The sequence below is a fragment of the Lepus europaeus genome, chromosome 3, assembly GCF_033115175.1.
Source record: "Lepus europaeus isolate LE1 chromosome 3, mLepTim1.pri, whole genome shotgun sequence".
In the NCBI taxonomy this organism is placed as follows: Eukaryota; Metazoa; Chordata; class Mammalia; order Lagomorpha; family Leporidae; genus Lepus; species Lepus europaeus.
Window position 1 is genome coordinate 38294600 of NC_084829.1, and position 26938 is coordinate 38321537.

General features: G+C 41.0%; 1 protein-coding gene across 2 annotated transcripts in view; it reads left to right on the forward strand.

The window, feature by feature from the left end:
- Positions 1-26938, forward strand: part of ZFAND3 (zinc finger AN1-type containing 3) — a 323622-nt gene that overhangs the window by 87810 nt on the left and 208874 nt on the right. For both annotated transcript variants that reach the window (XM_062186051.1, XM_062186050.1), the window contains exon 2: positions 25669-25709. In XM_062186051.1, the coding sequence (XP_062042035.1) occupies positions 25669-25709 (41 nt within the window). The remainder of the gene's footprint in view (positions 1-25668; positions 25710-26938) is intronic.

Here is a 26938-nt window from a genome sequence, read left to right on the forward strand (position 1 = left end):
CTAGTATTCTGAGGCAACTTGTTACCAAGTGTTTTTTTTTTTTTTTTTTTGATGGAGGGTAGCCTTCTGTATTTTACTGTTCTTGAAAGTTTAAATAGACGTTTGAGCATGTAATCCACAGATTCTCCAGCTTCTCATGCTTTTAGTTTTTGCTTTCTATGTGGAAAAGCATTAGTATTTTGTAAAGAATAGGTAACTTGTTTGTTACTAGCATTTATAACAAGAGGCTATTAACTGATTCAACGAACATTTGCTAAAGGTCTGATACATTTTGGGGAGTGTTCCATGTTCTGAGAAATAGCAATGAAGAGTTTTTCATGGAGCATTTATTTTGTTGCAGGTAGGGGTGGGACAAGAATTAAAAAAATTGATTTTATTGTGAACGATGAATGAATATATATTCAATCCTAGAGAGAAGTGTACAGGGAGGCTAGGAAATGCTGAAATTCAGATAATAGGGGGTTATAGTTGAACATAGGGTATACCGGCTTGGGCATTTGTCACAGCATTGGAGACGCCCTTTGGGAAACCTGCATCTCATATTGAAGTGCCTGGTTTGAATTTTTAAACATGTGATACATTTATACTAACACATTAACTTCTATTGGAAGATAGGCTACTGTGATGTGAGAGGTGAGGGAGTAGGGTGTCACTCCCTTCTCTGCATTTCATTCTGGGTATTTCCTTGGGAATAGAGCTGTCTTACTCAGGAATGAATAGTAAGTGGATGTGTAATCATATTTTACTAAAAATACCATGATAAGGAAGAGGACTCCCTGTGAAAGTAAGGGTGATTTGAGTGGCAAATGGGTAGGAGATGAAAGCTGTTACCAAATCTGGTAAAACATTGTGCTGCTTTTTAAAATCATTAACAAGGCTGTTTGTCTGTCTTACATGGAACTAAAACATCAGTAACTCCCTTCCAGTGTGTGTCAGTTAAGTCTGAGAAAAGCTTCAGCTTTTTTAATAAAACAGTGTGTCAGAGTGAAGGTTTGATGCTCATTGCCTTTGCTATGTTACTGAATCTCCATCACCTCCATATGAACCACCAATTCAGGCTTCTCTCACAAAAGTGAGAAGTCACAGGTCCTTACATTAAGTGCTGGAGAAAACTTCTAAATGAGGCCTTTAATGAAATTTGAAAAGATAGAAGTAATTTAATTCCTTACCTGGGTCTCTGATTCTGTGCACCAAACCAGTTAACACTGATAGCTATTGAGGGTTAATCTTGATTATTGTTTGTTGAGTGTTCTGTGGTATAAACTTGCTTTGGTTTCAGCTTTTTGTACTTGTAAATTTGGAAAGTGGGTGTGAGTAATGGCCTGCCAAAGGTAAAAGTCAGGTCAACTTGGAATTGAATATAAAATATTTGTTATAAGACAAGTATTACATGGACAGGTGTTAGGTACAAGGCTTAAGACACTGCTTGGGACACCCATATCCCATATTTGTGCCTGGGTTGAAATCCCAGCTCTGTTTTTTTTTTTTTTTTTTTTTTAAAAGATTTATTTTATTTATTTGAAAGACAGAGTTACAGAGGGAGGTAGAGACAGAGAGAGAGGTCTTCCATCTTCTGGTTCACTCCCTAGATGGCCGCAAAGACCAGAGCTGGGCTGATCCGAAGCCAGGAGCCAGGTGCTTCTTCCAGGTCTCCCACATGGGTGCAGGGGCCCAAGGACCTGGACCATCTTCTGCTGCTTTCCCAAGCCATAGCAGAGAGCTGGATTGGAAGAGGAGCATCTGGGACTAGAACCGGTGCCTATATGGATGCTGCCACTTCAGGCCAGGGCGTTAACCTACTGTGCCACAGCACTGGCCCCTCAGCTCTTATTTTTGATTCCAGGTTCCTCCTAATGCATACCTTTGGAGGTTGCAGATGATGCCTCAAGTACTTGGGTCCCTGCCATGATGGGTTACTCAAATGGAGGTCCAGACTTCTGGCTTTGGTCAGGCCTAGCCTTTTCTGTCGTGAACATTTGGGAGTGAACCAGCAGATGGGAGATCTCTCTCCCCCTCCTCTCTCTCTGTGTCTTTCATATGAATAAACTTTTTTTAACAGATGTATTTTATTTTTTTGAAATACAGAGTTATAGGGGCTGGCGTTGTGGCATAGCAGGTAAAACAGCTGGCTGCAGTGCCGGCATTCCATATGGGTGCTGGTTCGTGTCCTAGCTGCTCCACTTCTGATCCAGCTCTCTGCTATGGCCTGGGAAAGCAGTGGAAGGTGGCCCCTGCACCCATGTGGGAGAACTGGAAGAAGCTGCTGGCTCCTGGCTTTGGATCAGGCCAGCTCCAGCCACTGCAACCATTTAGGGAGTGAACCAGCGGATAAAGGATACCTTTCTCTCTCTCTCTCTCTCTCTCTCTCTCTCTCTCTCTCTGTAACTCTGTCTTTCAAAGAAATAAATCTTTTAAAAAATATTTATTCTGTTGAAAGAGTGACAGGGAGAGGAGTAAGTGAGAGAGAGAGAGAGAGAAAGAGAGAGAAAGAGATGGCCACAACAGCCAGTGCTATGTCAGGCTGCCAGGTACTCCATCCTGATCTCTCACCTGAGTCGCTAGGGCCAAAGCACTTGGACTGTCCTCTACTGCCTTCCCAAGTACTTTAGCAGGGAACTGGATCTGAAGCAGAGCAGCTAGGACTCAAATCACCATTGCTCAGATATGGGATTCCAGTGTCACAACAAGTGGCTTAACCTGCTGTGCCACAACACAGGCCTCAAAATATTGTAATGTGAAATGTAAATATTTAAGTTTTCAAGAAGTTAAATACAGTAATAGGAACCCAGATACTAGAATTGTTGATTTTTTTCTTTGATGCATGTAATATTCTGGTATGCTTTCAGGCAGTTAGAACTGTTTCCAGAGATTGGGTAGAATTGTTAGGTTTATCACTAATGTACCCGTCTACTAGATTGCTCAGTTGTTTCTTGTGAACTTTGTCATTCAGGGGCTGAAAATGCATTTTTGAATTTTCTGAATGACTTTCAGAGCTTCCCCTATCTAGTGTATAACTTTCCTTGTTACCTAGCTTTTACTTAACAGTGTTTATTAATTGTTTAATATAGTGGATTAAGATGGAATTGAGAGTAGGTGACATTCATGATAAGCCAGTACTAGCTGTGATTGTTTGCTGGTAAGGATAGGTGAACAGTTTACAAATGGATTAGAATTTTAAAGTTATCTGCTGATTTTAATGTAAATGACAGACGACTCCAGTAGTGTGAATTATGTAGTCACAACTGGGTAGAACTGATGAAAATTTCCTTGCAATGTATCACAAATATACCTGCTTTTCTAAATTATTTTCCACAAAGAAGTTGGAATCTATGTTTTGTGCTTTACAAGTTATTAGCCGCTGTTACCAAACAGTAGTCTCTCTGTGAGGTGTGAGATTTTTGTTTTGTGGATATTCTCAAAGGACTATATGAGGAAATTTTGAAATAAAGGGTCAGATTAACTTTAAAAAAAAAAAAAAAACTACTTGGCCTACTTGGAAAGAAATAAACAACTGCAGGCTACAGTTTTTGCTTTTCTGGAATGCCAAATTTCAGCTCTGAGCAAATTCTTCAGCAGAGCAATAAACCTTTGAAAATTGCTTTATAATGGAAATACTGACAGACCATTAACTATAGTGGTGCAAATGCACTGCTATGACATACATAAGGTTGTCCCAAGTTGCTAAATACAATAAACCATATTGGGCAGTGTACATCCTGTGGAAGCCTATATGGGTGTATACTGTTTGTCATGCCACCTGATTATTAATGGGAAAGCTCAAACATAACACCTTTGACATGCAGGAGAAGTATCATTTTAGAAGGAAAGAGTGGTTTAGGCTCTGGTGATGCTGATAGCTCATTTTATATTTGCCACACTGGAAAAGGCCCAGGGTAAATTTAACATGATGCATTTAATCACCATTCCAATTACAGTGCCACTGAAGCAGATCAATGTTTTCTTACTACCAATTCATTGGAACTTCTAGGTCATAAAGTATCATTATTAGGCATATTGGAAAGTCTCGGCCCAATGGAAATGTGGATTCTGGGATTTTCCAATTGCTTTGAAATAGAACCGAGGCTGCCTGGATGTACATTTTCCACATGTAAAATGAAAACGGGAATTTAAAGAGATTGATATGACAAAGTGAGAATCCTATAATGCTCCAGGGAAGGATGAAGCAGAGTGTTTGCATCTGAAAGTAAAATAGGGAGAATGATGGAAAGGGGTTGGTACTCCAGAGCAGCCTGCCTAATGACTAATGTCTTTGGTATTAATAACTGTGGTGAGGCTGCCTTGTTTTTGGCTGTATTCACAGCATCTAGCACAGTCCATGGCACATAAGTATTTATTGGATTTACTTGTGCTGTTTGTATGAAAATTATTTAGGGTTGTATTGTAAAGCACCATGCTAAATGCATGTTAGGTATTTTTTTTTTGTGTGTGTGTCCGTCCATATAATACATCTACATACATAGCAGCTTGAATTAATCTATAAAAGATTTATTTGAGAGGTGGAGTTACATAGAGAAGTTGAAAGAGAGAGATACCTTCCATCTGCTGGTTCGCGCCCCAAATGGCTGTAACATCTGGAGCTGAGTTGATCTGAAGCCCGGAGCCAGAAGCTTCTTCCAGGTTTCCCACATGAGTGCAGGGCCCAAGCGCTTGCCCAGGCCATAAGTAGAGCTGGATTGGAGGAGGAGCAGCCGGGATGCGTACTAGCACCTATATGGGGTGCCACAGGTGGAGTTTTAGCCTGCTGTGCCACAGTGCTGGCTTTAAAAGATTTATTAAAGGCACTAAAGATTTAATTTGGTGTGCTGGTATCGTGAATTATTGCAACTGTTGAATATTTTCAGTGGAATTACAGCATCTGGAATATAAGTGTATAGTGAAAAAGGTGTGACGGCACAGGCAGACTGTAAATAAGTTACATACTTCTGTATTCTGAGATCAGTGCTAATTGGACCTGGCTTGTATGTTCTGCTTGACCTTTTTTTTTAAACCTGTATTTCTAAAATAATACCTTTCTTTGGGTATTTATAAATAGCCACTTGTGACACACACACACCTGGTGAAATGAATGGTGACAGTTTTCTTAGGCATTTTGGATCTTTGGGAAATGGAAATCAGCACAGTATTGACCAAATCACGCCTTACCTTGGTGAAAGAAAAGAAACGCTAGTATGTGCCTTTGGGACTAGTATTGACTTTTGTCCACAGTTTACTGGGAAGCTGTTACCAGGACAGTTTGGGGAATGACAGGAGTTTCTTTGTGTGGGGGGATGGGGGCGTATAATGAGTTGTATTATTGGAAGGTGCCTTAGAAATTATTTAGTTTATCCCTTTTTGTATTTGAATCCCAGCTGTACCCTTGTCTCTTTGAGTCTTGATTTCTTATACATAAAATGGATTATATACATAAAATCTTCATAAGATGTTTATGGTTAAATCAAATGCACAAGATACCTAGCATTTATCTTTTTTTTTTTTTAATTTAAGGTAATTTATTTATTTGAAAGAGTTGGAGGGAGAAGGAGAGAGGCAGAGAAGGAGAAGGAGAGAGAGTGATTAATCTTCCATGATGGTTTACTTCCCAGATGGATGCAAAGGCAAGGGCTGGGCCAGACCAAAGCCAGGAATTTCATCTGGTTCTCCCATGTGTGTGGCAGTGTCCAAACACTTGGGCCATCTACTGCTTTTCCCAGGCCAGTAGCAGGGAGCTGGATCAGAAGTGGATTAGCCGGGACATGAACCAGTGCACTTAAGGGATGCCAGCATAACAGGCAATGGTTTTACTCACTATGCCACAAAGCTAGCCCCACCTAGCATGTATCTTACTTATAGTAATGTGGCAAGTGCTCAGTAAATAAATATTATGGCATACCTGTAATGTGGTCTATGATACATATATAAAAGCCGAAAGAAATAGAAAAATTATAGGGAGCTCCAAAATAAAAATACTATATGTTGCATGCCCATAAGTGGAGAGATTTTTTTTAAAAAAATAAAAGTTCAGGCCGGCGCCGTGGCTTAACAGGCTAATCCTCCACCTTGCGGCGCCGGCAAACCGGGTTCTAGTCCCAGTCAGGGCGCCAGATTCTATCCCGGTTGCCCCTCTTCCAGGCCAGCTCTCTGCTATGGCCTGGGAAGGCAGTGGAGGATGACCCAAGTGCTTGGGCCCTGCACCCGCATGGGAGACCAGGAGAAGCACCTGGCTCCTGGCTTCGGATCAACGCGATGCGCTGGCCACAGCGGCCATTGGAGGGTGAACCAACGGCAAAAAGGAAGACCTTTCTCTCTCTCTCTCTCTCACTATCCACTCTGCCTGTCAAAATAAAATAAAATAAAGTTCATTTATTTATTTGAAAGGCAGAGTTACAGAGAAAGATCGATCTTCGTTTGTTGGTTAAACTCCCGAGCTGTTCCCAATGGCCAAGGCTGGGCCAGGCTGAAGCCAGGAGGAGCTCCATCTCTGTCTCCCATGTGAGTTCAGGGGCCCAAGTGCTTGGGCCATCTTCCACTGCTTTTTCAGCCATATTAGCAAGGAGCTGGATCAGAAGTAAAGCTGCCAGGACTTGAACTGGCACCCATATGTGATACCAGTGTCAGCGTTAGAGGTAGTGGCTTAACATGCTGCACACAGTGCCAGCCCCAGAATACACTATTTTAACCATTTTAAGGTAAACAATTCAGTGCTGTTTAGTACAGTCACAGTGTCTTGTAGCTGTCACCAGTTTCTAGTTCCAGAACATTTTCATCACCCCCAAAAGGAAACCTGTACTCCTAAAGCAGTCATTCCCTGTTCACCTTTACAGCCTGCTTTTTGTCTCTTTGGGTTTGCCTGTTCTCTATCTTTCATACGAATGGAATCATACATATGACTATCTTCACTTTGTATTATGTTTTCAGGGTCCATTGCAGCATGATTTCATTTAATGGCTCAGTAGTGTTCTCTTATCTAGATAATGCCAAGCTTGTTTATCCATTCACCACTCAGTGGGCATTGAAGTTCCTTCCATCTTTTGGTTGTGTGAGTATACACACGTATGCTTATACACATTTTATTTGAACACCTGTTTTCAATTCAGTTCTTTTTGGGCATGTACATAAGAGTGAATGTGCTGGGTCATAATTCTGTTCAATCTTTTTTAAAAAATTCATTGAGAGACACACACAAATTGAGAGAGAGAGCAAGCTCCCATCTGTTGGTTCATTCCTGAAATGCCCACAATGACTGAGACTGGGCTGAGCTGAGCTGGGAGCTAGGAATACAGTCCAACCATCTCATACGAGTAGCAGAAACCAACTACTTGGACCATTACCATTGTCTCACAGAGTCTGCATAAGCAGGAAGCTAGAGTTAGGAGGTGGGTTTCAAATCCATCCAGTCACTTGGTAGATGGACCGTGCATCACTAGGCCAGATAATCATCCCCTATATATATTTATTTGAAAGTCAGGTTGAGCAAGTGAATGAGTGAATGAGAGAGATTTTCCAGGTGCTGATTTCACTTCCCATATGGCTGCAACAGCCTGGTCTGGGCTTGACGCCAGGAGCCAGGAACTCCATCCTGGTTTGCCACATGGTTAGCAGAGGCCCAAGTACTTAGGCCATCTTCTGCTGCCTTCCCAGGCTCATTAGCAGAAAGCTTGATTGGAAGCAGAGCAGCCAGGATTCGAAGTGGCACTCCAGTATGGAATGCCGGCGGCACAAACAGTATCTTAACCAACTGTGCCTCAATGCTGACCCCAAAATGTATTTTTCTATTACCAAATTATTTTATAGTCTCAAATAAAATTTCCATAGAACAATGCATAAATTAATTTTTCCTTCATTCAGCCCCAGCCCATCCCCAGCCATTGTAGACATTTGGGAAGTGAACCATTAGATGGGAGCTCTGTGTCTCTGCCTCTCAAATAAAATAAGAAATAAATAAAAATTAAAACTATCAGGGCTGGCACTGTGGTAGGTAGTGGGTAAAGCCACTACCTACAGTACTGGCATCCCTTATGGGTGCTGGTTTGAGTCCCAGCTGCTCCACTTTGATCTAGCTCCCTGCTAATGTGCCTTTGAGAGCAATGGAAGATGGTCCAAGTCCTTGGACCCCTGCACCTGGGGGATCTGGAAGAAACTGCTGGCTTAGGATCGGCCCAGCTCCAACTGTTGTGGCTGTTTGGGGAGTGAGCCAGTGGATGGAAGATCTTTTTCTACCTCTGCCCCTCTGTAACTCTGCCTTTTAAACAGATAAATCTTTTTTAAAAAAATATCTTTTAGGATAGGATGTAAAAATAAGGGATTCAGGTCTAAATAAAAGTTTGTTTCACTTTTATAGAATTTTAATTTTTAGTTTTCAAACAGCGATATCTGATGTCCTGCCTCCAATCTGTACTAGGAGTTGAAGTATTTTTTTCATATGAATTTCATTATACATTAATTTTTTTCCAGATCATGGAATGTTCCTTACATAAGCTTTTTGTTAACAGCTTTGTTGAGTTAAAACTTACATATCAAAAATAAAATTTATGGAGTTGTGCTACCTTTCCCATAATCTAGTTTTCATCACCCTGAAAGGATCCTTAGGCCTGCCTGGTGATGGTCAATTCCTGCTCTCACCTAGGTTACCGCTGGTCTTCATTCTGTTTCTATTGATTTTCCTTTTCTAAATATTTCACGAAAGTGGAATCATAATATGACATAGTCACTGTGATTATCTTAGCATGCTTTCAGAATTCATCCATGTTGTAGCATGTATCCATGGGCTGCTGCTTTTTGTTACTTAAGATTTCATTCTACAGCTAATACCACATTTTATTTAACTGCACCAGTTGATGGGTATTTAGAGTGTTTCTTTCTTTCTTTTTTTTTTTTTTTAAAGATTTATTTATTTGAAAGAGTTACAGAGAATCAGGGGCAGAGAGAGAGAGATGTCTTCCATCTGCTAATTCACTCCCTAAATGGCCACAATGGCTGGAGCTGCAGGAATCCGAAGCCAGGAGCCAGGAGCTTCTTCTGGGTCTCCCACATGGGAGCGGGGGCCCAAGGACTTGAGCCATCTTCCATTGCTTTCCCAGGCCATAGCAGAGAGCTGGACTGGAAGTGGAACAGCTGGGACTCAAGCTGGCACCCATACGGGATGCTGGGACTGCAGGCGACGACTTTACCTGCTACGCCACAGCACTGATCTCTAGATCGTTTCTTGTTTGTGGCTGTTATGCATACTGAACATACATGTATATATCCCTGTATATCCTCTACCTTTTTAAAATTTTTGATAGTTGAGATGCAAGCACATAAAAATATGTGCACACGCATGCAGCCCCCCCCCCCCCCCCCATACACACATGAATACGAACATATGGACAGGCAGAGCTTTCATCACTGCTTCATTTCCCAAGTGCCTATAATGACCAGGGCTGGGCCAATCTGAAGCCAGGAGCCAGGAGCTCAGCCTGAGTCTCCTGCATGGCTGGCAGGGACCCATATACTTGAGCCATTACCTGCTGCCTCACAGTGTGCACATGAGCAGGAAGTTGGAATCAGGAGCAAAGCTGGGACTTGAACTTCAATGTGGGATGTGGGCACCAAGCAGCATCTTTTTCTTCCTTCCTTCCTTCCCTCCCTTTTTCTTTTTCTTTCCCTCTCTCTCTCCCTCTCTCTCTTTTTTTTTTTTTTTTGACAGGCAGAGTGGACAGTGAGAGAGACAGAGAGAAAGGTCTTCCTTTGCCATTGGTTCACTCCCCCAATGGCTGCTGTGGCCGGCGCACCGCGCCAATCTGAAGTCATGAGCCAGGTGCTTATCCTGGTCTCCCATGCGAGTACAGGGCCCAAGCACTTGGGCCATCCTCCACTGCACTCTTAGGCCATAGCAGAGAGCTGGCCTGGAAGAGGAGCAACCGGGACAGAATCCGGCACCCCGACTGGGACTAGAACCTACAGTGGCGGTGCCACAGGCGGAGGATTAGCCAATTGAGCTGTGGCGCTGGCCTCTCCCTCTCCCTCTCCCTCTCCCTCTCCCCTCCCCTCTCCCCTCCCCCTTCCCTCCCCTCTCTCCTTTCCTCCCTTCTCCCCTCCCCTCTTCTCCCTTCTCCTCCCCCCTCCTCTCCCCTCCCCTCCCCTCCTTTCCCCTCTCCTCTCCTTTCCCCTCTCCTCTCCTCTCCTCCTCCCCTCCCCTCTCCTCCCCTCCCCTCCCCTCCCTAAGGGAGAGAGATCAAGATCTTTTATCTGCTGGTTCACTTCCCAAATGGCTGCAATGGCCAGGGTTGGGCCAGGCTGAAGCCAGGAGACTGGAACTTCATCCAGTCACTTGGGCCATCTTCTGCTGCTTTGCCTAGGCCATTAGCAGGGAGCTGAATTGGAAGTGGAGCAGCTAGGACTTGAACCGGCACCCGTATGGGGTGCTTGTGTCTCAGCTTAACCCGCTGTGGCACAATGCCAGCCCCTGTCTTGCTTGTTTTTGTCTTTCACATCAAAGTTTGGAAGACTAGAAGCCAGTTATCCTGCAGTTTGGTGTTTTTCTCATCTGTTTTAGGTTTAAATGTCTTTGGTAAAGATACTTAATACTGCTGATGAGATTGTATGCTTTTTAATTCATAATATCTTGAAAGTTTTAGTTTAAAACATGTAAATTCTATCAGAGCAAACATATTGTCAGGTTGTCCCCTTTTGTTACAAAGTTTTGTCACTTGATTAAGGTCCTGAAAACCTCCTTCTAAAGATAATGACTTTTGCTTTGTGTTTAGTTAATTTGTAAGATGAAACTTTGAAATGTTTGGTATCTTGTTTTTCAGTTATCTTTCACCTAATTGCTTCTGTGTCCATTGCTTGCAATAATTACATTAGAGACTGCATTGAATGCCTTTTGAAACATAATTTATAGTTGAAAAGACATTTAGTGTTGTTTTCCTTAGGTTTCTGTGCTAGGGTAAAATATTCCCGAGATATCTCCTTGACTTACTACATTACAGTTTGTGCTTGTGGTTTAAGAGAGGAATTTACTTAGGAATTTATTGTGATGCTATGCAAGGATGTGAGATGGATTTTGTGTGAGAAGTTGCTTTTGGTTTTAAAGTGATGTTCAATTGCAGTTTAGCTCTCAAGCAGATGGTAGAGAAATTAGTGTAGTCCACTAAGGAAGACTTGTTGTATTATAAATAATCTTGTGTATCTACCAATTCACCTGGAAAGACAGATTTAATTGTTTCTGAATGATAAGAATTTCATTTACAGTTCACTTCTTTGCATTTTTTAAAGCTTTTTCATAGGATTGACTTTTTGTCCTTTTTATTTCTGAAATTGCTTGTGCCATGGTGTGCATTAGCCATAGATTTCCAGAATGTTATAGTTAAACCTGCAAATAATTTTATTTCTTTTCCTGGGAAAAGTATGTCAATAATATTACTAATTAATCTGAGACTACTGTTTGCTCTGTCATTGTGGTTTTTGACTGATGTGCTCCAGAACATAGAAAATTTATAGCAGAAGTCTCGTATTGAAATGAATTGACACAATAAGCAGGTGAGAAAGTTGTGTTAAAGCATGTGATCCTAAAATGTAACTGGGATGCTCTTAGCATAGTTTAAATATTATTTTATTATATTTTATTTTATTTGAAAGGCAGAGCGGGGGGGCAGACATACACAGATCTCCCACTCATAGGTTGACTCCCCAGATTTTGGCAAAGGCCAGGAATGGGCCAAGCCAAAGCCAGCAGCTTGAATTAAATCCAGATCCCCACATAATTGGCAGGGACCCAAGTACTTGAGCCATCACTTGCTGCCTCCCAGGATGACATTAGCAGGAAGATGAAAGGGAGAGATGAACTGGGACTTGAACCCAGACACTCCAAACGGGATGCTAGTATCCCAAGCAGCACCTTAACACTGTGCCAAACTACTTGCCTGTAGTTTAAACCATGTTTGGCCTGGTGGTTTAGATGCCAGTTAGGACAGCTGCATCCCGTATTGAAATACTTGGGTTCAGTTCCTGGTTCTGGCTCCTGATTCCAGCCTCTTGCTTACACAGACTCTGGGAAGTAGTGGTTGATGGCTTAGTAGCTGGGTTCTTTCCACCCATGAAGGAGACCCTAATTAAGGTTCCAGTTTCTGCTTCAACTCAGGCCAGTCTCAATTACTGCAGAAGTTTAGGGGAGTGAACCTTAGTGGAAGTAGCTGTCTTCTATGCTTCTGCCTCTGCCTCTAAAATAAATACATACAAATTTAAAGAACTATAAATCTGCCTAATTGCATTTTAATGTAGGCCTAAGACCTTTTTCTTTTTACATATGACTAAGTGATTTGAGAGTCAATTGCTGTTTTCACATAAATCATACAGATATTATATTGTCTGTGATAGCTTAACAAAGTAGGAATATGACTTCTGGAACCAGGCTTTCTGGGTAAGAACCTCATTCTCCACCTCATACTAGTGTGTGAATCTAGGCAAGTTATTTAACTTAATGGTGCCTCAGTTTCCCCATTTATAAAATGTGGATAATAAAGGTATGAACCAGTAACTGTAAAACACACATTCAACAAAATGTTGAATGGCACATTGGTGGCTAAGTGTGTGAATTAATTAATGTCCAGTTTTGGTTTCATTAAGTGGTGTGAGAATCTAAAGATACTTGTGAAGCAGTCTGAGGGTAATCTTTCTAACTTAAATTTTTAAAAAAAATTTTCTTTAATTTGACAGAAATTGTATATTATTGGGGTAGTGGTGAAGACACTAGTTGGGATACTGATATCCCATGGTGGAATGCCTGGATTTGAATAGTAGTGTCAGCTCCACTTCTAATTCCAGCTTTCTGCTAATGTGCACCCCAGGAAATAGCAGGTGAGGACCCAGTTACCTGGGACCCTGCCACCTGCATATGACCTGAATTGAGTTTTGGGCTCCTGGTTTTAGCCTTGTCTATTATCAGCTATAGCAGGTGAGAAATCTCTTGTCTGCTTTTCAAATAAATACAAATTTTAAAGATTGTATATGCTGGTGGCATACACCATGATGTTTTTGATATATGTAAACATTGTAGAATGGCTAAATCAAGTTAATTAATAGTTCATTACCTCACATACTTATCCCCCCCCCCCCCTTTTAAAGATTTATTCATTTATTTGAAAGGCAGAGTTTTAGAGAGGCAGAGGCACAGGTAGGTCTTTTATCCGCTAGTTCACTCCTCAAATGGCCACAACGACCAGAGTTAGGCTTATCTGAAGACAGGAGCCAGGAGCTTCTTTGAGGTCTTCTTCAAGGTCTTCCATGCAGATGCAGGGGCCCAAGGAGTTGGACCATCTTCTGCTGCTTTTCCTGGCCATAGCAGAGAGCTGGATTGGAAGTGGAGCCGCTGGGACTCAAACTGGCACCCATATGGGATGCCGGCACTGTAAGTGGCGAACTCTACCTGCTACGCCACAGTGCTGGCCTCTTTTATCCTTTTTTTGATGTGTGGTAAGAACATTTAAAATCTACTCTTAGCATTTTTTAAGAATACTGTTCATTGTTAACTTTAATCACCATGTTGTACAATAGATCTCCTGATTGTTTTCCTCCTAATTGAAAATTTGTATCTTTTGACCAACATTCCTCCAGTAGTTCCCTACCCCTAGCTCCTGGTAATCACCATTCTGCTCTCTGCTTCTGTGGGCTCCATAGTTAGATTTCACATATAATTAGATCGGTGGTATTTTTATCTTTATTTGCCTAGCATAATGTCCTACATGCTTATCTATGTTGTTGAAAATAAAAAGATTTCCTTCTTTCTTAAGGCAAAATAGTGTGCAGTTGTGTTTATATACTGTCTTTCTCTTGCCCTTACTCAATTACAGACTCTCAGGGTGATTCTGTTTCTTAGCTCCTATGAATAATGCTGCAGTGAATATGGGCATGCAGCTATGTCTTCAACATACTGTTTTCACTTCCTTTGGATATATACTCAGAACTGGAATTGCAAGTTCATGTATAATAGTTCTATTTTTAATTTTGATTTACTGTTTTCCATACTGGTTATACTAATTTACATTCCTACTAGTGGTGTACAAAGGTTCTATTTTTTTCCACATCCTTGCCAACATTTATCTCTAGGTTTTTTTTGTTTTTAGTAATAGTCATTGTAACAGACCTGAGGTGATACCTCGTTGTGCTTTGATTTTGCATGTCCTTGATGATTAGTGATGTTGAATATTTTTTTCACATGCTTGTTGGCCACTTGTATATCTTCTTTTGAGAAATATCTTTTTAAGATCCTTTGCTCATTAAAAATTAGTTTTCTTTCTGTTGAGTTTTTTGAATTCTTTACATAATTTGGTTATTAACCTTTTTTCAGAAGGATAGCTTGCAGATGTTCTCTCCCATTGTGTAGATTGTTTCTTCACTCTGTTGACTGTTCCCTTTGCTGTGCATACTCTTTAACCCTAGTAAGTTGTCTTGGCTGTGCCTGAAGTATAACTTTTTAAAAAAATAGTAGCATGTTTTTTAAATGATTTAAAGTCGTCAGCATAGTTTTCATAGAAATAATGCTTTGTTTTTGGCACTAACTGGCTTTGCTTGTAACTAAATTATGTAATTATGGTAATGAGTAAAATAGGCATGATTATAAAGAATAGACAGGTTTGGGAACAGATAGTAACTGGCTCTTGATAGATGTTCAGCCCGACAGGTAGGGGTGGCAGTGAACCTGTGTTTTGGAAAACAGCCATGCTGCCTGAGAGTGTTTGGCACACTGTGGTCAGTTGATGTCTGAAGAGCATAGGACAGTTTTGTCAAGGACACTTCTGGTGTGTTCTTTGAAGAGGAGGATGAATGGTGTATTCACCATCTTAGAGCGCTTCCTGTAGGCTGTTATGGATGTGTTTTCTACCAGATTACAGCCTTTTAGCTTGTTTTTCTTGGGATGGCACACGTAGGTAGCATGTGTTTGTCAGAGCTGGACAAGCTCTGTGGCTAAGAAAGTCGGCTGACTCAGGAGTATCAAGGTTCTGTTAAAATAATTAGCCATGACTCAGCACTAGCCCTCAGCCCTGGGGAAGGGGAATCCTGTGCTGTAAGTTAAGATCTGTCAGAGGTATCCTGAGCCCAGTGTTTTTTAGAATTGCACCAGTCTTAGGGGCATCCAGTATATGCTCTTTAAATTTGTGAATAACATAACTGAGATAGGTGGTTCATTAAAAAATGCATTAAAATTCAGAATATAAGAGCTTAGAAAAGTGAGGAAAATGGTTTGAGAAACTAGGAAGTAGTCCTGTCAGAACACTGGAGTGGGTGTTTAGAACTTGTAACAGAGTTTAGTATTTCTCTTGATTATATATGATTGTGTGATTAGGTGATCACAGGTTTATAGAATGTCAGAGGCCACTCGGCCAAGTAACCCGCTTTATTGTAATGGATAAGAAACCCCAGACCCAGGGTTATGTATTCAAGCCAGGGTTTTTCCTCCCGGGTCACTGCTCTTACTGCTGCCCTGGAATAACCTATATGTTAACACCAGTGATAGAACTATAGAAGAGTTTATGATAGTGAATGGGATACAAGTAAGACATGAGTGAAAGGGTTGGGAGGCAGTGAAATATGATACTAAAAGGAACAGTGGGATCTCTGTTGCTTGTGGAACTGGGTACTTGAAGTCTTGTTGAGGGAGAGACAGAAAAGTTCCTCCCTTGAGTTGGTAATTCTGTTTCTCTTTCTATTAGGAGTTATAATTGCCTGGATTGGTTACATGAAGAATTTTCTTTTTTTTTGCAAACTGAAATCAGTCTTCATTTTTGGTAAATTACTAAAATAGACAGGAAATGGCAAATTTGAACTTTAAACTTATTTGTCAGTGAGCATTGACATAGGAGTAATGAAAACACTTTTTCTTCTGCTGTATCACCTTTCACCCATTCCTTATCTAACTTCAAAGTAGGTATGATATACTCCCCACCATTTCACATACTCTCTGAGAATGTTCTAGTAGACTGATAACAATGTATAGAAAATTTGGAATTTGAGCAGTGAAAGGTACTGTTGAAGTATAAATGACATTTTTTTAATGTCAGTGATATTACATGTATATTTAAATTTTTCTTGTGTTTGTATATTGCTAGATACCACTTTATTCTCTTCCAAGTTCAGAAGCTATCTTAACAGTTCTTATATCTCACCTGAATGACATGAATTGAAATGTTGTCTCTTGTAGATGCCTTGGATATTTTCCAGTTGTTAGAGGTACCTTGTGCTTTTCTTTCTCAACCATACAGCTGCCCTTTTTCATCTATTTAACCTTGTAGTTTGAACTTTTGTAACTATCATCTCCTAGGCTTATGACCCATTTTCTGACAAAGGTCTAATAATAATACTTGAGGTTTACCTTTCATCTTTCATTAAAATTATCCTGCCCTTGATCTGATTTTCCATAAATATGGATAAGTGAATGCCTCTGCCTGTGAGCCTGAATTATCTTAATAATGAGAGTAGATAAATGCACACTTAGCCAGGATGAAGCAGAAATATTTGCCAGTTGGATAGGACAGGTGCATATATAATTCTTGAACAGCTTTATGTAATGATGGCTGTAAAGGTGATGGAAAATGCAAAACATAGTATTCATTTTTTTTGCCTTTGAACGTGGCTCTTAAAAGTTTTTTAAAGATTTATTTATTTAAAAACAGAGTTTACTCACAGGTGCTATTCTATTCACGTTAATTTTTAAAATTTTTTGAAAGGATTTATTTATTTATTTGAAAGTCAGAGTTATACAGAGAGAGAGAGAGAGGGAGGTCTCCCATCCTCTGGTTCACTCCCCAATTGGCTGTAATGGCTGGAACTTTGCCGATCCGGAGCCAGGAGCTTCTTCCAGGTCTCCCACATGGGTGCAGGGGCCCAAGGACTTGGGCCATCTTCTACTGCTTTCCCAGGCCGTAGCAGAGAGCTGGATCAGAAGTGGAGCAGCCAGGATTTGAACCTGCACCCATATATGTGGAATGCTGGCACTGCAGGCAGTAGGTTTACCCACCATGCTACAGCATAGGCCCCTGAATACAGAAAGTTTTTGGGGTGTAGGTGAAATAGTTAAATGTCTGATTAAAACATTTATTAAGGCAGGCATTTGACCTGGTGGTTACGACACTGAGTGGGACTTAGATGTACTATATTGCAATGCGTGGATTTGAGTCCTGGCTCCTGTCTTTACTCTAGCTCCCTGCTAATGCATACTCTGGGAGGCAGCTCAAATAGTGGAGTCCTGCCACCCATGTTAGGAGATCTGGAATGAATACCTTGCTCCTGGCTTTGGCCTGGCTCAGCCCAGGCTGTTATGGACATTTAGGGAGCGAACCAGCAAATGGGAAGTGTCTTTTGTCACTATTTTTCAGGAAAATACAGATTAAAAAAATAATAATTGCACATACTTTTTTAAAATAAACTTTATTAATTTATTGGAGAGAGGGAAAGCGAGCATACATGCTGGTGTGCTCCTATCCACACTTGTTCATTCCCCAGATGCTCACCGTGGCCTTGGACTACACTGTGCCAAAGCTGGCTGCCAGGAATTCAGTGTAGGTCTCCCAAAGGTGACAGGAACCCTAATCACTTGAGACATCATTGCTGCCTTCCAGGGCCTTCATTAGCAGGAAATTGGATTCAGGAGCCTGTGGTGGCCATCATACTACTATACTTTTATGTGGGGCATGGGCCTCTTAACTAGTGTCTTAACCACTAAATTATAGGTCCACCCTGTACATACATATTTTAATAACCATTTATTTGTTTATTTTAAAGATTTGTTTTATTTAAAAGGCAGAGTTACAGAGAGAAAGTGAGAGAGAGAGGGAGGGAGAGAGATCTTCCATCTGCTGGTTCACTCCTCAAGTGGCTGCAGTGGCTGGGGCTGAACCAAAGCCAGGAGCCTGGAACTCTGTGTCTGCTACATGGGTGACAGGGCACAGCACTTGGACTGTCTTCCACTGCTTTTCAGGCACATTAACAGTGAGCTGGATTAGAAGTGGAGTAACCAGACTTCCCCCTTAATAACCATTTAAAACCTTTTTATCTTCAGATAATTGTAGATTCACAAGCAGTTGTGAAAAAGCAATACATAGAGCTCTCATATATTCTTCACTTGATTTACCTAAGGGGTATCAGCATGTGCATATTTAAGATAACGGAGTAAGGGGCTGGTGCTGTTGCATGGAATCCCATATGGGTGCCAGTTTCTGTCCTGGCTGCTCCACTTCTGATTCAGCTCTCTGCTATGGCCTGGGAAAGCAGTAGATGATGCTCCAAGTCCTTGGACCCCTGCACCCATGTGGGAGACTCAGAAGAAGCTCCTGGCCCTGTATCGACCCAGCTCCAGCTGTGTGACCATTTGGGGAGTGAACCAGTTGATGGAAGACCTCTCTTTCTCCCTCCCTCCCTTCCTCCCTCCCTCCCTCTCCTTCTGCCTCTCTATAACTCTGCCTTTCAAATACATAAATAAAAAAGAGCAGCCTATACAAAATTATATGTATTTTTAGATATTTCTGATGGAAGATTTAAAACATGACTGCTTCCAAACTCATGAACAGATTTAATCAAGGTTTCCCTTCTTCAGAACCACCAGTGTTTCATGTTTACTAAAGCCACTTCAAGCTACTGACCATGGTTTTTGAACTTGCAAATTTAAAATGGGGCTCTTAAAAAAAAATCTGTAAATGTTGCTGTCACTGAAAATTTTATCCCAGAGCACGGGAATCAATTCATAAAACAGAAGAGCTGCTGTCATTTTAGTATCATTTATAGTCTTCCTGACATTCCAAGGCTTTTATTGTATTACTTTCTAGATAATCCTCAAAGGTCTTCTTTGGTGGCAGTTATTTCTGGTAATTTTGAGATCACTCCCCGTAGATGAGCATTAAATCTGTGTTTAAAACTGTATTTGGGGACTGGTGGTGTTATAAAGAGGTCTGAGCCACAGCTTGTAACACTGACATCCCATATGAACTTCAGTTTGAATCTTGGCTGCTTGGTCTCCTCTCCAGCTCCCTGCTGATGTGCCTGGGAAGGCAGCATGCCACCTACGTGAGAGACCAGAGTGGAGTTCCCGGACTCCTGGCTTCTGCCTGGTGCAGACCTAGTCATTGTGGCCATTTGGGAAGTGTGTCAGTGGATAGAAGATCTCTGTCTCGTCACCCCCTGTCCTCCTCATTCTGCCTTTCAAATAAATAAATAAATAAATAAATAGTTTTTAAAAAAAATTTATTAATTTGAGAGGCAGAGTTACAGACAGAGGGAGGGAGGGAGAGAAAGGAAAAAGTCTTCCATCTGCTGGTTCACTCCCAAATGGCCGTAATGGCCAGATTTGAGCCAGGGCCAGGAGCTTCTTCTGGTCTCCTATGTGGGTGCAGGGGCCCGAGCACTTGGGCCATCCTCCACTGCCTTCCTGGGCCACAGCAGAGAGCTGGACTGGAAGAGGAGCAACTGGGACTAGAACCTGGGGCCCATATGGGATGCTGGTGCCACAGGTGGAGGATTAGCCAAGTGAGCCATGGTGCCAGCCCCTCCTTCTGCTTTTCTACAAGGACTTTTACATTAAAATTTTTATTCTCTCTTTTAAAAAGTATTTATTTATTTATTTATTTGAATAGTAGAGTTAATGGGGCAGGGTCGATATCTTCATTTCCCAACTGGCCACAGCATCTGGAACTGGACCAGGCTGAATCCAGAAGCCAGGAACTTCTTCCTGGTCTCCCACATGGGTGCAGGGGCCCAAGCACTTGGGCCATCTTCTGCTGTCTTCCCTGCACTTTAGCAGGAAGCTGGATTGAAGTGGAGCAGCCAGACTCAAACCAGTGCCTATATATGATGCTGGCTTTACGGTGGCCGCTTATCCATTTTGCCACAATGTAGGCCCCTGTTGTCTTTCTTTTTATTAGTTTATCAATCACCATGTCTCAGCTTGTTTGTAATTGCTAGGTGGCTTTAAGGATCACAGATGATATTGTGGCTTGTTTTACCTCGGTGTGTTTTCCAGTGTAAGGACCTTAAACACACAACATCAGAGGCATACACTATGTACTGCTGACTCTGAATTTGGGTATAAAATGTTAAAGCATTTTTAACAGTAATTACAATTACTGTACCAAGAATCTAAGTTGTTGAAATTAGTTTGTAAAATGAGCAGGATCCATACTGCTACATCTATAAATCTCCCTTATTAACAACTCAATCTTTTTCTTTGTAATATTCCCTTAAAAAGAAAACTTCACTTTGTCTGAATGATTTAGAGTGATGTGTAACAGCTCCGACAGGCTGGTTGCACACTTGAAAGCCTCCTTTGTCATTGCCAGCTACGATGTCATCCATTTGAACTGGCCTTTTTCTTGTTTGCCTGGGGTGAGCAGAGAGTGATGATTTAGTGCTGTTTGCTGCTTCCTGGCTCTTGGAGGAAGTTGGACTTCTGGCTGTAAGTGTACGTACTATGTGGCAGGCAGATTGTTAGTAGTCTTTAATCATCTAATCTTAACCTCCAGGGCAACTGGAATGATTTTCTATAGTGGGGGAGGCATTCTGGTTGGTTTTTTCTTCCATTCCTTTACCCCCTCCCCCTTGTCTTTCCCTGTGTTCTCTTACTCTCTCCTCCCTGCCTCTTTTTCCTCGGGATTATTAAAGGAGATTGAATTAGGATATATGATGAGTCTGGTTCCCTTCATTTAAGATGGAACTTCTTTGCAGTCTGGATTTTTGTTTTTGTTTTATGATCCATGCTTAACCTGTAGAAGTTCAGGGACCACAAGACTGAATGGTTTGGAATATTTATATGGTGGTCCTAGATTTCCTTTTCAGTTTATTTTTCATGTGACTCAAGTTCTTAGTGTTGAGGAACAAAAGCAATGGTTGTTGAAGAACATTGATGTTGTGATATTGTTATGGGCTAAATCAGGCCAAAATTAGTATTTCAGGCTCTTGCCTTTTACTTAGAGAAGAATTCTAAGCATAGGCCCAAACAAAACATGCAGTATGGTAAGGTTTAGAATTTATTTAGAGGAAAACACAGGACCATGAGGGCTTTTATTAAGGGAGAGTGGGCCAAGAAGAGTAAACTGGGACCTCCATACCAGTCATTTTCAGGGATCTGCGAGGAGAGAGGGAGCAGGCCAGAGAGTGCCAGCAGGTCACACTGGGAAGAGTGGTGGCAAGAGAGTGGGCAGGCTCTCTCCAGCCCTCTTATTCACTTCCAAAGGGGAGTGGTTACATAGTCTGATTGACAGGTGGGTGGATACAAGTGAGATTACATGGGGGCAGATGGGTTGTGGCCTCCAACTCATGAACCTAATCTATCTCCTTGACGAATCCCGTATCAGTATGTTTCGTTTTTCTTTCCATTTTTATATTAAAATAGCTTTTTGTGGTCCTGGCATGTGTATGTTTCCCTGGATGGACAGAGAGCAGGTGTGAATGTGTATGTATGTGTGTGTGTATGTGGTAGGGGGGAGGAGAGAAATTATTAAATATGATGTTTCTAGAATTTCCAGAAATTAGAAATGTTATTTTAATTCTCCAAGATTATGCCAAAGGCTAATTTATTCTTCATTAAAAAATTAATATCCTTCAACATTGGAAAATTTATTTCAGAAGAAAGCACATCATTAAACAAGACAACTATTTCTCCCATTAAGTAAAATTTTAAAAGTAAAAATAATCAATATTGGTACGAGTATATAGAAAAAAATGTGCAACTCACAGAAAGTAATTTAGCAATACTCAACAAAATTCTACTTTTTCATGGAAAATTCTCCTCAGAATCAGTTTTAAAGAAAGTTATTCAGAGGCCGGCACCGCGGCTCAACAGGCTAATCCTCTGCCTTGCGGCACCGGCACACCGGGTTCTAGTCCCGGTCGGGGCGCCAGATTCTATCCAGGTTGCCCCCTCTTCCAGGCCAGCTCTCTGCTGTGGCCCGGGAGTGCAGTGGAGGATGGCCCAAGTGCTTGGGCCCTGCACCCGCATGGGAGACCAGGAGAAGCACCTGGCTCCTGGCTTCAGATCAGCGCGGTGCGCCGGCCGCAGCACGCTGGCCGTGGCGGCCATTGGAGGGTGAACCAATGGCAAAGGAAGACCTTTCTCTCTCTCTCTCTCTCACTATCCACTCTGCCTGTCAAAAAACAAACAAAAAAAAAAACCAAACCAAACAAACAAACAAAAGAAAGTCACTCAGATGCAGATTTATGATCAGAGATGCATTTCCAAAACTATTTATTGTAACAGTATTTATAATAGAAAGGACTTGTGAAAAAGATTATACATCCAAACAGTAAGGTCGTGACTAAATAGATTGTAGTATTATTATTTAAAGGGTTTTATTAAAGCGCAACAAAAAATGATTTTGCAGGATATTTAATGACATGAGAAATATTAAATGTAAATGAGAAGTGAAATGTATATTCTTTAACCATACATTTCTATATGAAGTGTTTAATATACACAAAAGAAAATATGGTTTAAAAAAGTGAACATATAGTAATTTACTAATACTGTTAAATATAAGAAATTCTGAATTATGTATCTCTTACCCATAAAGATAGAAGAAAATATTCGAAATTTAAATGGGTCTTTCTTTGGAGAGGTAGAATTATAAATGATCTTTAATTTTTGCTTACATATTTTTGTTCTTGTATAAGGAATATATATTTTCACAATGATAAAATATCATTAAGCACTATCTAATGAAACAAAGAAAATGTAAGCTGCTTTTAAGATTTATTTATTCAAGAGGCAGAGTAAAAGAGGGAGGGAGAGACAGAGATCTTCATCTGTTGATTGACTGTCCACGTGGCCTCAACAGTCAGGGTTGGGCCAGGCTGAAGCCAGGAGTCTACAACTCAGTTTGTCTCCCATGTGGGTGCAAGAACCCAAGTACCTGGGCCATCTTCCTCTGTCTCCAAGATGTGTTAAAAGGAGGCTGGATGGGAATCAGAGCAAGGACTCAAGCAAGCGCTTTGATATGGAATGTGAGTTTCCTAGGTTGAGGCTTTAACCTGCCATACCACAATGCCTACCCCCTTAGCTGCTTTTTAACTCCATGTCATTGTGACAGAGCTCCAGAGAAGTAATGAACTGAACTGACAGCCACAGGGGTTGTGGATGCTCTGACTTCTAGTGGGTGTTTAACTGACCTCTACAAAATACATTAAAAAGAATTTAAAAATCTACTAGATTTTTCATGGTTCATGCCTCCAAGAGAGGATTTATTTCATTTAACAAATTGGGTGCCTGTTAAAGTACTAAGTAAGAGTAACCATGAAAGAAGAAAGAAGGTCTTTGCTTTTGTAATATGACTCTTTCTATTGGTGAAAGATAGTCGACATGCAAATAGCCAATGCTGATAAAGTGAAAGGTAACAAAATAGGAAGAGGGGCTGATTTTAATTTCCTGGTTAAGGAACAACACGCTACAGGGTGATAAGAAAGAGACACGTTACAGTGATCTCTGGGGAGAGGGAACCGCATGGGTACAAGCTCTGTACAATATCCACTGGGAACAGGAAAAGGGCCAGTGTAGTTTGAATGTGTTGTGTGAGGGGGCAAAGTGGTAAGAGAGGAGGAAAAGTAGTAGGTAGAGTCTGATCCCAGGGGACCAGGTTTTGGTATTAAAGTTTGAATTTTACACTAAGTGCAACAAGAAATTGTTGGATGGCAAGAAAATAATGTGATTAATTTGTTTTTTAAATTATTCTCATTGTTCTATGGGAAATCATTGTAAGGGAGCAGGATTGGGAATGAGGAGACTAGTAAAAAGTCCTCTGTGGTGGCACAGATGAGAGTTAATTTTGCCGGAGTAGAAACGTTGAGGAAGGGAGAGAAGAATACAGATTTGATTTCTATTTAGAAATAGAGGCAATGGATCTTTCTGTTACATATGGGAGATTGCAGGAAAAGTGGGGCAATCAAAGACAGCTTCCAGGATTTTGATTCAGGTAGTGGGGCAGGTGTTAACATTTATAAAGATGGATAAGATGGGCCAAGCACAGTTGGGGAGAATATTGAGAATTCCAATTTGAAGTAATTTGTTTGAGCTGCATGGCGAACTATTGAGTAGACAGTTAGATACATGAGTTTGGAGCAAGGTGAAGAAGTTTAGGATTAAGGGATAGACATTTCTGAGTCTCTAGTGTAGATATATTTAGAACCATGGGGCTGTATGAGATCACTAGGGGAGAAGCAGCAGTAATGAGGTCTGAGGCCAGGGACCTCTTGGCAGGGGAGGAGGAGCCAGCAAAGGGTGCCGGGCAGCAGTTGGGAGTGAGAAACTTGCGGCAGAAGAACAAAGTTGGATTTTTCTTTTTGTAGGAGTAACTGGTCAGAGACTCAGGTGTTGGCAGGGGAGTTGCTGAGGTATGAGGCTATAATGTAGGTTAGTGTCCCAGTGTTGAAGAAGAGATTTTGGAAGGGGCTCAGGAAGTAGAACAGCAGTGACATGAGCTTAATAGACAAATCTTTATTGATTGATCACTAGGTAGTCCCTGGGCTGCTGTTTTGTGAACAAAAGATGGCAGGTTAGCCTTTGGAGTTGGCTTAGTCAGTTGTTCTGCAGTTCTGTAGCTGCGTGGCCTTTGGCAAGTTGCTCACCCATCAGATGAGGCGTGCCACATTGGAGTACCTGGGCTCAGTTCCCGACTCCAGCTTCTGACTCCGGGTTCTTGCCAATGAAGACCCTGGGAGGCAGCGGTGATGGCTCAAGTAGTTGGGTTCCTACCATCCAGGTAGTGGGAAACCCTGATTGAGTTCCCAGCATCAGCCTTTAGCTTGGCTCAGCCCTAGTTGTTGGCATTTGGGGAGTAAGCCAAAAATTAGAGCAAGCTTGCTCTAGCTGTCTCTGCCTCTCCAAAAAATTTAGAGAAGCATGTGAATGAGGTCATATGTCCTTCATTTCTAAGTCCTTTCAATATTCTAATGCCTTAGAGGAGGCGGGAGGGCATTTCCTCATTAAATTATAACTTGTTGCCAATTTTAAGATGTTTCCTGGTTTCAGAAATGCTAATATGATTTTTTTTAAAAAGTGAATTTTAGAAGAGATACAATATGATAATACCCATAGTGAGAATGTTGGGAAGGTTAATAAGATAATGTTTAAATGTCCAACCAAGTTAGTATTCAGTGAATTGTAGCTATTATTAACAGATGAAAGGACATGAAAGATAATTTGGGAATATCTGAAGAAAGAATTTTAACAAGGTCTGAAATTTTAACCAACAAGATCTGAAATAGAACTAGAATGAGAGGAAAGAAGAAAACAGTTCAAGTGAAGTTAAGGCGATAAATGAATGTGTATATGAGGAGCTAGAGTAGCTCCTTTACAGACAAAATTTTCTTCTGTATTTAAAGTGAGAACTTTATGGGTATTATTTTGAACAAGCAGAAGGAAAATGTAGTCATGTGGGATACATTGACTCCCTTGCTGTCCCATAGTCACATTACAGCCCTTATCAACGTACTGCTATTTGACCTGCTAGTCACAATAAATAAAAGAAAGCATTAGCTACCTCACAGATTAAAAAAGTGAACAAATGTGTTTTACTTTTGTTTTGTTGGGGGAAGGGTAGCTGGCTAGTTCATTAGTTCAGTTGTGTTTCAGGTATCTTATGTTTTGATTAGAATGATACAGAATTTTTAGCTCTTCTTTCTTTCTTTTTTTCTTTTTTTATTTTTTTGCCCTAGGTCCAGCAAGACTATGAATCTCTGTTCCAAATGCTTTGCTGGTAAGTGCAGAAAAAGGGTTTTTAATTTCTTTTTCTTCTTCTGGTTGTTTTTAAAACTATCTAAATCATTTGACTCTCCTTTGGATTTATGTGTGTGGTTTTGTTTCCTTAGCCTGTGTGTGAAAACACTTTGTCCTTGACAAGGTGCTTTCTGCTGAGGCTTCCCTGAGTGGAACAGAATCTCATGAGTGCTTGCACCTCACAACTTTCCTGGGTTTATTGGTGGTGGTGTGTCGTAGAATTGAAAAAAGTTGTGTGTTGTAGTAGGATAATATATGTTTATGCATATCTGATCTTGAATAATGGTGAATCTTACTTCTCCAATGAGAGTACAGTGGAGAGTATTTTCACGTGGGAGTCAGGGACAGAATCATGCTGCGTTAGCCCCTTCTAATCAGATCTCATTGAAATTACCTTGGGTAAGTTATTTAATCTCTTTGGACTTCAGATTCGTCAGTTGTAAAATGACGGACTTGAGCTTCATATTTGTCGAGCCCCAAATGCTGATTGATCAACTCTTTGAATTATGACTGTTTCATGAAGTTGAAATCATGTTTTTTGTTTATTTTTAAAGTACTTTTTATCTAGTGATCTTACATAAGTCTTTAGTAATTAGGAAGTATTTAAATTTCCTTCTTTATCCATGTTGTGAAAGGTAAAACAAATCTGGACCTTAAAGTAGTAAGGACAGATTTTGATCAGTAACAAACTGTTACAAAAGGGAATAGAGTCCAGCTTGAACTAAATTTAACTGGGCTTTTTTTTTTTTTTAAAAGAAAGGGGAAGAGCATGAGCAAGGTCTCAGTCGAGTTAGGGAAGTGAAAAATTACAAAGAGTTGGTGAAAATATGCTGATTATACGCACTGTGACCGTGTCCTTCCTGATGATCACTTTTTAAAGGAACGTCTTTCAGTAGTGACACTCCCTGGTTGTTGGAGATAGCTCCAAAGGGACAAGAGGAAGGTTCACAATTATTACCCTGGCCCCACCTGCAGTCAGTGTCTGTCTTCAGATAGTGGCTAGAGTAGATAGTAAATTCTTTTGACAGCCTTAAGCTTTAAGAGGCAGACACTGTAAGGAGGGCTAAGGTTATCCTGGGCATGCATCTGAAGTCACGAGAAGCCAGGTCATTAAATATATATATATTTTAAAGATTTACCCATTTATTTGAAAGTCAGAGTTACACACAGAGAGAAGGAGAGGCAGAGATAAGAGAGAGGTCTTCCATT